Source organism: Watersipora subatra, chromosome 4, assembly GCF_963576615.1.
Source record: "Watersipora subatra chromosome 4, tzWatSuba1.1, whole genome shotgun sequence".
NCBI classification, from domain to species: domain Eukaryota; kingdom Metazoa; phylum Bryozoa; class Gymnolaemata; order Cheilostomatida; family Watersiporidae; genus Watersipora; species Watersipora subatra.
This window is the reverse complement of record NC_088711.1, coordinates 57,624,000-57,637,345: the sequence shown is the minus strand read 5'-3', so window position 1 is coordinate 57,637,345 and position 13,346 is coordinate 57,624,000. Positions and strand designations below refer to the sequence as shown.

Below are 13,346 nucleotides of genomic sequence, written 5' to 3'. Positions count from 1 at the left end.
TGTTTAGTTTAACTGAGTCAAAATAAGTCAACTTTTATAGCTATTCTTATAAGTATATGAGCAATAGTTTTTTAATCAAAACTGCTATTCAAATAGTACAAACCTCTAATAATAAATTATTAAAGTCGATATAGAAGCACACTTGCACTCTAATGCTCTGTGAGAGACCATCATGTGTAACGATCATATGCACCGCTATTTAAAAATTGGGCTGTATGATTTACTGATAGCGCATTAGGCTTCCAATTTGTGCCCCTGAATATCTGGGTTGATTCTCTTACAGTGCAATCTTATTTCTTTAACGCTCATAGCTGGCTTCAGACAGATGTTTAAAGACGGACAGACACTGTTCTTATTATAGTAAAGATTCATGTAGGATCCATAACCATACATATTATAGAATACAACTAAAACCAACAATGTAGTAGCTTGCAATTCACACTAGTAAAGTTGTAGCTTTGCATGAGTCAGTTTTTTCTCTTTTCACTGATATTGATCTAGCGATGCTTTCATCAAAGTTCACGCGATCCTTTTGAATTTACTTATGTTCTGCCGGTGCTGTGACCTCTCTGATTTTTCACATTGTTTTATATTTGTAACTAGTCATCTATATAAATTGTCACACATTTATTTATACTAATAATAAAGTTTTGATGTAAACGATAGAATCTGTAAAATAATATAGTATGTCAAGATTGCTTTAAAACCTTGAGCTAGAAGTTTCTAAACAAGAAAATAATATTAATAGCGGCAATTATAATTTGTTCAGAGAGTAAATATTGTTTGAAACTTAAAAGTCTTTATAAATTGTTTTTGATGATTTAAAATCTTCAAGATTACACAATATAACGAAAGTGAACAAGATTGATAATTTCTATTTTACTCTATTAAAGGAGTGGTTTCTGTTGGATCAACACTTGTATGATTATCACTTCCTTCGCTGTCTACAGATGAAGGATTACTGATGCTTCTTTCCAAGGAACTGCGCTCATTTCTGACGTATTCGAATGTTGGTTGTGCTATGAACTTTCTGATTTGCTGCCATGTTCTTTTTATTCTCTGCTCATTTGTAGCCTGAGCCTATAAGAAGACGCAAGAGATTGTTGTGATTATTTTAAAGCAAATATTCCGAAAGCTCATGCTTGGCCAGTAAGAATGCTTCATAGCACTTTTATAGCAATCTAACTAGCTAGCATCCAAAAAGCATCCAAGCATCCAAAAAGTTAACATTACTTGAGCATGTTTAAGTCTATAAATTTCACATTTCTTACAATGATGGTTTTATACTCACATCTACTACATTCTCAGTAAGGAGAGAAGTAAATGGAGCCTTAATAGCTTTTTCATCCAGTTTTTCTCTAACCAGAACCATGATTCTATGTGGCTGGTAGTATTTGCGTCCAAATGATTCTCTCCCTGTAAAATTTAGTTTCAGGAGTTGTCATATCTTACTGCACTTTGAGCTTTATAAGTAGCTACTAATTGAGTGCACATAAAGCCTTAGTAATACTCTGACCGATCTAAATTAAATCAAATGAAGCGTTTAAAAATTATTCGGCACTTTAAATTTATTTTAGCAGAAAAGATTAAAAATAACAAAGGTGTGCATAAAATACACTTTGCCAAATGTTTTATAAAGTATTGTTAGCATGATTATAATGAACTCAACCAGCCAGTATGCATAATATACATACTGCCTAATTGACTAACTAACTTGTGGCAAATTTTTACCTGCGAACTAGCAGATTGATCATGGTTCAAAGTTTGACCTGAAGCAGATTTGTCTTCTCCTTGTAAATACGTACAGTTAAACTTTTCTATTGCCTTGTTATATTAACTAGTACGCTGGCACTACCGTGCGCCCTGATAAATTATCATGCGTAATAATTACGTGCACAATTATTCTCATATTTGGACAGGTGGTGAGGTGATGCAGATGGTAGAATGCGCAACTGATAAGCAGTACATCCGGTTCCAATTCTCATGCCTCGCGATCTTTTTTCCTAGCGCCCTCAGCCTGGTTTTGGTTGGACACGACTTTTATTATAGTAAAGACTTTCTCAGCAGGTAGTACAAAATCTAAGCAAATAGTTGTCTTTACAATAGAATTTGTTTTCAAAATGTGACCTTTAAAGTTTCTGAAAACATCCGAGTTTTGAACTTAAAGTTAAAATCTGGTAAAACGAACCAAAATTTAAAAAATTAAAATTACATAAGGTAAGTTAATTTAACTATCACTTATTGTAAGTTAGAGTAAGTTATGCTGTCTATCTTTAGCTGATAACATATGAATTGACGACTCATTATTCAGCTGGAATATTTCCAAGTTGAAGTAACTACACAAACGCTTCTTATTGATCTTTACCCATTTAATTCTTTCATATTATTTAGAATTTAAAATTCAGTTTTAAATATTGCACTTGTGTTAATAATATATCTAATTATTAGTAGTACTTAATAAAGAGTTACAGTACGTTGTTGGGTTTTGGAACAAATTAATCATATTACAGTAGACGCTCCTATAACGTATACCATACATAAATATATTTCACATATCATAAAAAAATTGTGTAAAGCTTTGCTTCGAACTGCGTAAAAAGTTCCACATAACGTAAAGTGACGAATTGGCGCAAGTTCTACAATTCAGTTTGAATAACTCTCATCCTATGGTTAGCCTTGAAAATATCGCTTTCCTTTTCGCCTCACTTTAAAGAGAAAACTACGTATAGGGTTATCTTTTACATATACTACTATCCTGGCAGCCTAGTTTGCCGTGAGACATCATCAGGTGTGTCGATAGAACACAGATCATCAGTACATGTGGCTGCGCAATTAGTCGGTTATCGACAATGAATGTCAAGCATTGGAGCATCGCTAAAAGATATCTTTTATCACAACCTTAAACCTTTTTGACAGATTGGCGAGTGAACAGCTGGGCATCACTTTTGGTATAGTAAAGTTATATTTTGTTTAACCTTATTTTAAACATATTAAATATTTTTATGTTATTTATATTTATATATGTTTATATAAATATATTTAAATATATTTATATATATTTATATATGTTATTTATATTTATATGTTATTTATATTTTTATATTTATGACATATAAAGCATTTTTATTGTTTTAGTTTTGTAAAATAAACCTTGCTCTCTAGAATGAAAGAAACACACGAGGTAAATTGACATTGAAAGTGTGTATAACTCATTAACTCATTGTAAACTTACCACCGCAATTGTGGAGCGTATAAACAGCGTGAAAGTGATAGACAAAAAGAAAGAAATTGTCAGTACAAACCAATAATACTGCAGATTTGGGACATTAAATTGAAAAGTTAAGTTTAGTCTTGGTCTTTTTTGAAGGAGAAAATTGGTGAGCACCAAAGGTGTATCAAGGTCGACAAAAGAAAACTCTTGGAGCGGATTGGACAATTTACAAGTATTATACTGTTCGTATTACGCGCTATCCTTATAAAGTACAAATTTCTGGAACGGATTGTTTATGTTGTGAGGGTGTCTACTATATAATTTATACATATGCTAATATTTGATACAATATGCATTGGTTTTAATATGCTGAGTAAAATACATACGTATGTAGAGGTTTATATGTTCAAAAGTAGTACTGGCTTACAAGTTGAACGCTGCCATTGCTAACTCACCAGCTAGGTCAACTTGTCCCTTACAATGAGGTCTTCTCAAAAAGGAATTACTCAGTATAATGATTATCTTCCTGCTTTTCTCCATGGCTCTTATCATTTCAGTGTAGACATTGCTGCCTGGCAGCGAATCTCTGTCTGTTATGTACATCTTTAATTTTGTCTGTATACAATCAGCTGAGGTCTAGACATCTATGAAATATGTAGTCGTACTATAGAGTAGTGTATTGCCAGGAAGGTCTGTTTACACTAAACATTTAATTAGTGTTTACTAGTTAGTAGCATGTGTCGTTTACGAATTTCTGCATGGAAAAGATTCTCATGAAATGTTTCTTGGAAATCATTTAATAATTATAAATAACCGACTATCAATGCTCGCAGGTTTATTTCTGGAGATTACTTATATATAAAAAAGTTTGTAATTTTAATAAGAATATTTTAAACCTGTGAAGACCTTTAACACAAATGCAAATTTATGCTTTAATGTCAAATGGAAGTGATAGCATTGGAACCTTTATATCTACTGTTAAACAATAAGAGGACACGCAAGGACACATGAAGGTCAAACTATGTCTATCATACTGCTAGTTATACTAATTATGAGTTAAAATAAAAACTAACCAAGGAGGTCTCCTCCGAGTGGGAAAATCTCTCAATGGCGTGTCTCAGAACATTGATTGTCCACAACTGGTCTTCCTCAGAAGTGGAGTCGTACATTACATAAGCATCGTATAAGCAGCTCTGTTCAAACTGTACGTCTGAAAGGTGTCTGATGATCGCTTTAAAAACTACTCTTGCGTGTAATATGTACCACCGGTATTTGTACAAAGGTATTGCTACAATGACTCCACCAAGTAAACTTACAACAATTATAAGAGCAACTTTAACTTTACATTCAAATATTCTTAGCCTATATTCGTAGATCTTTTTTCCTCGTAAGCTTGCCGGATCATGACATATTAACTTGTTAGCAAATGGAATTTTGTCTGTTTGGTTAATGAAATAGTGAAAGAACTCTTGATCACAAAGGCATGATAATGGGTTTCCAACTACTCCAAAAGTTTTTAAGGTTTCGCTTTTGTTCACAAATTTTCTCACAAGATCTTCATCAATGGATGTTATATCATTATCATCCAGCATCAGAGTTGTCAGTTCGCTTAAATTCTGGACTATATTATAACCAAAGCTGGTGATGAAGCTGTTGCTCAAGTCTAAAACTTTGAGAAGACGATTATTGAAGTAACTCACAGAGTCTATAGACGTTAGGTTGTTGCTTAGACATCGAAAGACAGTCAAATTTGTCATTAGGGAAGTAAAATTTGATGAAAGAGTTTTAAATTTATTGTCTGAGATATCAAGACTTTCAAGATGTTGAAGACGCGCAATTGATTCTTCATTCAAAGATGACCAATACTGGTACAGCCGGTTAGATGCAAGATTAAGGTGTTTGATAGAAGGGCAGAGTCCCTGAACTTTTGTAAGTCTGTTGTTTGATATTGGGAGGTTAGTCAACCCAGTTAGAGAGTCACATTGTGCTGTCAGGTTTCCACCTGACTGGATATCACTGAGTACATTAAAGTCGAGATGAATTGTTACTAAGCTGTTGAGATGATTTTGATCAGTTTCATTGTCCGCAAAGTTAGGCATGGTAACAATATAATTGTTTTGGAGGTTTACCTCATGCAATGGAGAAGCCTTTAATAAAGTTGCTGCATCGTATGTAATGCTATAGTCAGAGTAAACGTAACTTTCTTTCATGCTTAGGTAATGCAGATTGGACTGTGAACGATTTTGAAACAATTTAAATGTACGAGAGCCAAGCGAGTTTGCACCGAGGTATAAATGGGTTAGGTTAAAGCAACCGTGAAACGCATCATCCTCAATCCGAGTTAGGCGGTTGTAACCAATGTTTAAGTGTTTAAGGTTTTGAAACCCAGCAAAGACGGATTTGTCTAAAGTGTCTCCGAACATGAAATCGCTATACACTGTATCAATTGTTGCTAAGTATGGTAACTCACGTAAACCTCTCAGGGTCTTATTTGTAACTATACAAGTTTCATTCATATCGCGGTTGGTCCTCCATCGTCGAAAAACTAGTATTTTTAGAGTTTTTGGTAGGTTTAGGAAAAGTTCTTCTGCATCAGCTGGACAACTGGTAAAACGTTTTGCTATACTAATATCAAGGACTTCTAATTTAGTAAAGTTTTTAAATATTGCTTGGCTTCCATTGTAAATGTTAGAGATCATCAAATTTAGGTATGTTATAGTGCGTTGCAGCGGGAGAAAGAAATCATCTGGCACTTCTGCTTTACACTCATTAGGAATTGTCATGTTGGAGAGATCAAGTTCTGTCAATTTAGAAAGATTTGCAAACTCTTCTCCGATTGTTGTGCAGCTGTTGTGAGCAATGTGGTTAAATCCAAGGTTTAGGTGAGTTAGTGCTGGAACATTCCGGAAAAGACCTGAAGGAATGTCTGTCAGAAGGTTATTTCCAAAGTCAATAAACACAATATTGCTTTGCGAAGGCAAAAGTTTTTGGGGAAAATCTTTGATTGTAGTTTTATATATTGACAGGTGCGTTAAGTTTTTCAGATTAATGAATGTATTTTCTTCAATGGATGTAATGGCTCTTCCTGAGATAGTGATGTTTGTCAAGTGAGAATATCGTTCAAATAAAGAAGGTTTGAGAGTGGTGCTCTCATTTCCACTGTAGATGATGTTAATCCCCCGTAGATTCGTCGGAAGGGTTTTAGGAACAACGTTGTCTGGTTCACTCGTTTGACAATCAGCATCTATCGTACACATTAAACATAAGTCCGGTTCAGGTTCGCAAAATCCTCCAATGGAGATGACATAAGTAGTTAAGAAGGAGATCCAAATGTACAGAAAGACTTGTAACTTCTGCAACAAACATTTGGATATTTGGCAAGAAACTTTGTTAAACAATTGCTCAAACAATTTTTTAGTACTGGCTCTTTTCCAACCGTTTCTGCCAAGGCAGTACCTTTTTTTGAAGCACAAATCCTGGAATTCACGTCATTTTTGCTTGACTTCAACCCTTGGGCTGGGGAAAGGGTGTCGTTTATCGTTTATCGTTTTAATGTCGTTTATCTGTTGCGTGGAGAAACGAACTTTATGTCGCTTTCGGTAGACGTTTATAAAGCTGTCGTCTAGTAGCGGTAAACAAAGGATGTGAATGCTAGTAAGTTTTAAATATCATCAACAAGATATTAGTCGATGAATTACAATATGAAACGATTATCTGAGAGACGTTGCTTTGTGCTAAAAGCTAAAAAATCGTGCCTTCTTGGAAAAGAATAAAAATTGAAAAACCTAGTCAACATAGGCTCAAATTTGAAAATGGTAAAATAAAAGTTATTTGATCCTGCGATCGTTAGTGATTTTTTGTCAGATTAGAATAAAAAATAATTCAGATGATTGAAATGATGTAAACTTTTTGAACTTTTATTATACTTGGAATATACAGAGAAAAACAATTGTTATGGTAGCTCACACGGCAACTTTATAGCGTTGTACTCTAGCAAATTGAATGCTTCTAAGCATTTCATACAGAGACAGTTGAACATGGTTGTATTTTTTTTGTAGTAGTATATAGATAAATTAATGCTATGTACAAAATATTTTGTTCATAGAAATAAATTTATGTTTAAGCTATGCTTGTAACATGCAAAGGCTGTAGCTTTCTGTAGCTTGGCTGGGACTTGGCTACCAGACTATTTAGCATTCAAATCAAAAGATTCAAAAGCATAGCTGTGGTGGGGGGATCTCTGTGACATGGCCAGGATCTGGCTCACTCACCCAAAGACCCTGGCTAACTCTGACACATAACAAAATTAGTACCATCAAGAGGTGGACCAGAGAATGATTGATTCATTTATTATTGGGGTATAGAATTTCATTGTGTACTAGTAGTGGCAGCACCATTGTAGTACTTGTAGTAGTACTAGTAGTAATAGAAGTAGTGGTAGGGATATGTGTAACCAGATTAAGGTGGGAACAACTCTTGGTCTAAACTGCTGTGGATTGTGGAATCAATATTAAATGGCAACTGTCTCAAATTTGATTTATTTCAACAATGATTTAAAACAGATTCATGAGGAAGTATGTGATTGAATTTTGATAGTCCCGGCTGTCAACAATTAATTAGTGATCATTAATAAATCAATCATCAGTGTCATATGATTGATTTTTTCATTTTGCTTCACTGATTTAAGAATGATCAGTTGTGATTGAAGTTTGAGTTGTCAGTTGAATGTAGGATAGACTCACTATTTACTCCAGCTCTTGATTAATTTGCCATTAATTATCATTATCAAATCATTTTTCAATCAGTATGGGTATGTGTTATGGGTAACAGTGATTTTTAGATCATTATCAACATAATATTAAATCTTAAGCCTGGCTAAATCAAATTACAATCATTTTTTTTTCTCTGTGTAGGAGAGTTGTACAAAATATTTGTGTAAATGCCGTTATATACAAACTGAAGTGTTTGACTTTGTTAAAAAAAGTTTCTCAATGTAAACCATGATGATGTGTGAGTGAAAATACAAAATATCCAATCTACATGTATAATTCTTAATATTTGTCTGCCCACTGTCTGTCATTTTTCATTTGGGTACCAGTATTAGGTTTTGGCAACGAAAACTCCACTAGATACTGGATTTCAAGTCGCAAAATTCGAATTGCAAGTCTGCTAACAAGCGTGTGTAACCACAAGGCTAAGTCATTCTTATCACCCCTAAGCTCTTACTATATGCTGCTTAACCTTTTTGCGATTGCACCTGCTGAATGTGCACATTTTAGTATTATTTAATGCATTGCGCTCTCAGGTGACAATCTCCCTGGTATGCCGTAACGATGTGGAACATGAGGTTTTTTCGTTCTCTTCATATGAGCGCAAAAATCCTTTTGGCTTTTTTTCGTCATACGCTATCAACAAAAAACTTTTCAAATAAAAATTTGGCATTCGGTGTGCTAATTATGTCAAAATAGTAAATATGCCAATATGCTATTTAATGAAATCTCTTTCTCAATGCATGAAAGAGATACGACTCGCTTGCTCTCTATCTCAGTTCAGCATTATTCGTTAAGCTATAGTGAAAATAAAACTGAAAACAGACAGATGATAAAATTTTAGCCGATGACAAAGTTGCAGTCTAGTTTAATTAAATACAGATTAAAACTTAACTTTAAGTATGTGTTAGTAAGCTAAGTTTGTTTAAGGTAAATTCAACATTTATGTTATACCTCTGTCTCACAGGTAAGAAAACACTATGGTACATACTGTACATCGTAATGTTACATTTAAGGGCAGATCATAACCAATAAATACACTAAATATACTAAAGTTACTGTAGGTAACTATAGTCACTGAATTTAACATATTATTTTGTTACTAATCTTTTATATATATAATACATTATACAAAATTTTAATGATTTTACCAGGGGGTTTTTGCATTAGATCATTACTATGGGTTTTTCTATCTCTACTATATAACATTTTCACCTTACCGTGCCAACGCTGAAACAAATTAAAATCGCATGGCAAGGGTTCAATGTATTAAATTTCGCATTTGTTATTTTATGAAAGTTTTTTGAAAAGTTTAGTTGGTTTTACCATTACCTATTTTTTTGATTTACATTTTTAAAGTGTACTATTTCATTTTTAAATGTGCCGTTTCAGTCCTTTATCTGGATTTTCCTAAAGTTCAACTGCTATATTTATAACAGCTAAATACTTTTTAAGCAGATAATTGTATTGCCTCGAGTAGGAATTGTCTCTACGTTCTCTCTCCATTTGGTCGAACAAAGTGTCAGACAAGTACCGGACAAAAAAAGTCTGACATCTCATATTTATATTTGTACCAGTATTGAGAGGTACCAGTACATGTATCATTGTATTCAAAGCTTTGGTGGATAGCTTCTGCTGCAACAGTAACCTTTTTATACACATACTTCTATGCACTGATCGTTATTACTAATTCAACTTATTCATGATTATTATTTTCTCAGTTTGTATTTATGATTGTATTGTAAAACTATTTTTTATTGTAATCATAGCAAAACAGATTATATTTAGCCATCACCTAGCTGCTAGTCATTTCATGTTTACCTTTAAACACCTTTACAGTTGTTTTATTGTTTTCTTAATAAATTTTAACTGCACAAAATACTTTTTTCATAATATGAAGTTTAAAAGTTACAGTTGCTTGAACAAGTTTGAAATCCTTAACAGTTGTGATATTTTTCTTTTAATTTATTTAAGCCGCACAAAACACATTTTTCATGATTTGAAGTTTGAAAAATAAAATGGCAACTGTTGTTATTTGCTAAATAGAAATAAATTTCTGTGCAAAAGTTTTTTATCACCCAGGTGACACCGGGCATTCACCTAATACAAACTAAATATGCCATACAATAAAAAAACAAGTCAGTGATTAACATTATTGGAGCAGGTTGCTAAACAAAGTACTGTAAGGGAATGTTTTAATGTCAAATGACAATCAACGTCTGTATGAAATACAGATGGCGCTTTGGGGATTCACTTGAGTTTTGTAACATGCCGTATGCTTTTTAGCAAATCACAATCATTTGAAATGTTGCAAAAGTCTTGAACAGTCTCGGAGACTAAATAGCAGCTCATTATGGCACTAAATACAAAAATAATTGCTTCCAACTAACCGTGGAAGAGTTGTCAGAGGTAGAATAGTCTTCAAGAGCAAGTCGTAGATATTTTGTAGCCCACAGAAGGTCATTCTCAGAAGAAGAGTCGTACATTATATAAGCATCGTATAAGCAGGGCTGTTCAAGCTGTACTTCTGAAAGGTGTTTGATGATGGCTTTAACAACAACTCTGCCATGCGTTATGTACCACCAGTATTTGTACAGAGGTACTGCTACGATGACTCCACCAAGTAAACTTACAACAATTATAAAAGCAACTTTAATATGACATTCAAATGATCTTAGCGTATATCCATAGATCTTTTTCCTCGTAAGCTTGCTGGATCATGACATATTAACTTGTTACCAAATGGAACTTTGTTTGTTTTTTTAATAAAACCCTGAAAAAACTCCTGATCGCAAAGGCATGATAGTGGGTTTTCGATTACTCATAAGGTTTTTAAAGTTTTGCTTTTGTTTACAAATTTCTTCAAGAGGTCCTCATCAATGGACGTTATGTAATTGTCATCAAGTTTCAAAATTTTCAGTTTGCTTAGATTCTGAACTACATAATAATCAAAGTTGATGATGAAGTTGTTGCTCAAGTCAAGTGCTATGAGAAAACGATTATAAAAATAACTTGAAAAGTCTACAGAAGTTATGTTGTTGTTTACACATCGAAAAACAGTCAAATTTGTCATCAGAGAAGTAAAATTTGAAAAAAGCGTTTTAATTTCGTTGTCAGAAATGTCAAGACTTTCAAGATGTTGTAGGCGTGTGATTGATGCTTCATTCAACAAACGCCAGTTGAGGTACAGTTGGTTAGATGCAAGATTAAGGTGTGTGATAGAAAGGCAGAGTCCCTGAACTTTTGTAAGTCTGTTGTTTGATATTGTGAGGTGTTTCAATGCCGTTAGAGAGTTGCATTGTGCTGTCAGGTTTCCACCTGACTGGATATCACTGAGCTGATTAAAGTCGAGATAATATGTTACTAAACTGTTCAGATGATGTTGATCAGTTTCATTGTCCACGTAGCTTGGCATTTTAACGATATAATTTTGTCGAAGGTCTATCCAGTCTAATGGAGAAACTTTCAGTAAAGGTGCTGCATTGTATGAGATGCTATAATCAGAGTAAACGTAACTTTATCTCGTGCTTAGGTAACATAGATTGGACTGTGAACGATTCTGGAACAATTTAAATGGACGAGAGCCAAGTGAGTTTCCATCAATGTGTAAAAGGGTTAGATTTAAGCACCCGTAAAACGCATCATCCTCAATGAGTGCAAACCGATTGTAACCGATGTTTAAATTTTTGAGGCTTTGAAACCCAGCAAAGACAGACTTGTTTAAAACTTCTCCAAACATAAAATCACTAAACAATGTATCAATTGTTGCTAAGTATGGTAACTCACGTAAACCTCTCAGGGTCTTATTTGTAACTATACAAGTTTCATTCATATCACGGTTGGTCCTCCATCGTCGAAAAACTAGCTGTTTTAGAGTTTTTGGCAGGTTTAGGAAAAGTTCTTCTGCATCAGCTGGACAACTGGTAAAACGTTTTGCTATACTAATATCAAGGGTTTCGAAATTGGTGAAATTTGCAAATATTGCCTGACTTCCTTGGTAAATGTTAGAGATAGTTAAATTAAGATATGTTACGGTGCGATGCAACGGGAGAAAGAAATCATCTGGCACGTTAGATTTACACTCATTAGGAATTGTCATGTTGGAGAGATCAAGTTCTGTCAATTTAGAAAGATTTGTGAACTCCTCTCCAATTGTAGTGCAGCTGTTGTGAGCAATATGGTTAAATCCAAGGTCTAGGTGAGTTAGTGCTGGAAGATTCCGGAAAATACCTGAAGGAATGTCTGTCAAGAGGTTATTTCCAAAGTCAATAAATTCTATATCGCTTTGTGGAGGCAAAAATTGTTGCGGAAAATCATTAATTGTAGTTTTATAGATTGACAAGCACTCCAAGTGTTTCAGACTAACGAATGTATTTTCTTTTATTGATGTAATGGCTCTTCCTGAGATAGTGACGCTTGTCAAGTTGGAATATCGTTCAAATAGAGAAGGTTTGAGAGTGGCGCTCTTTTCTCCGTTGTATATGATGTTGATCCCCCGTAGATTCGCCGGAAGAGTTTGAGGAACAACGTTGTCTGGTTCACTCGTTTTACAATCAGCATCTATCGTACACATTAAACATAGGTCCAGCTCAGATTCGCAAAATCCTCCAATAGATATGACATAAGCAGTTAGGAAAGAGATCCAAATATACAGAAAGACCTGTAACTTCTGCAACAAACATTTGGATATTTAGCAAAAAGTTTTGTCAAACAGTGTTTCAGTACTGGCCCTTTTACAACCTTTATTGATAGAGGTTACATTGAGCTAGATCAATAGAACCCAGTCAGGTAATCACCCTAAATAAAGCATTACCCTAAAGCTAATATTGTAGCTACATCGCAACAATTCTAAATCTTCTGAAGAAAACACCCGTCTCTCTGTCTGTCTGTCTGTCTCACCAAAAGTATCAATGTTTATATAGTACTAGCTGCATTACCAGCCTACAGAAACAGATTCACGTGCAGCATAAGGTTTATTGAGAGTTGTCTTTTGTACTGTAAAACAAGTCCAAATATGCAGTCTACTAAAATTGATGTCCTGATCAGGGTATGCATGCACATATACATGTCAATGTTGGGGAGAACAATGGAAATCTGCAATGTGTTTTACAGCTAGATGCGTGTAAAATCTAGCAAATATTCTAGATTCATGTGTTTAGATTCATGCATCCGTTCATACCCGTCTATATTTGCAGTTGACGATCGGGCACTTCTGCCGCTGAGCCCCCGCCTCGGCTGACCAGTCTTTACTCGCCTCGCAGTTGACAATCGCGCTCTTGCACTCGCCTTGCAATTAATCGCAATCAACTGCCTCGCAATCAATCGCCCCGCACTCGCCTTGCAATCACATCCCACTCGCCTCGCAA

The 13,346-nt window shown here is 34.4% G+C and overlaps 2 protein-coding genes across 2 annotated transcripts; both read right to left on the bottom strand.

Moving 5' to 3' along the window:
* Nucleotides 1-879: 879 nt before the first annotated feature.
* On the bottom strand, nucleotides 880-10,466 carry LOC137394389 (toll-like receptor 3). The gene is made up of 5 exons (XM_068081102.1): nucleotides 10,371-10,466; nucleotides 4,285-6,564; nucleotides 3,667-3,826; nucleotides 1,292-1,416; nucleotides 880-1,080 (listed from the first exon to the last, which is right to left on the bottom strand). Exons 1-5 carry the CDS (start codon nucleotides 10,464-10,466, stop codon nucleotides 880-882), a joined length of 2,862 nt encoding a protein of 953 aa, XP_067937203.1.
* A 1,031-nt stretch (nucleotides 10,467-11,497) lies between these two features.
* LOC137394388 (toll-like receptor 3) lies at nucleotides 11,498-12,553 on the bottom strand. The gene has a single exon (XM_068081101.1). It carries the CDS (start codon nucleotides 12,551-12,553, stop codon nucleotides 11,498-11,500), a length of 1,056 nt encoding a protein of 351 aa, XP_067937202.1.
* Between the last annotated feature and the right edge of the window lie 793 nt (nucleotides 12,554-13,346).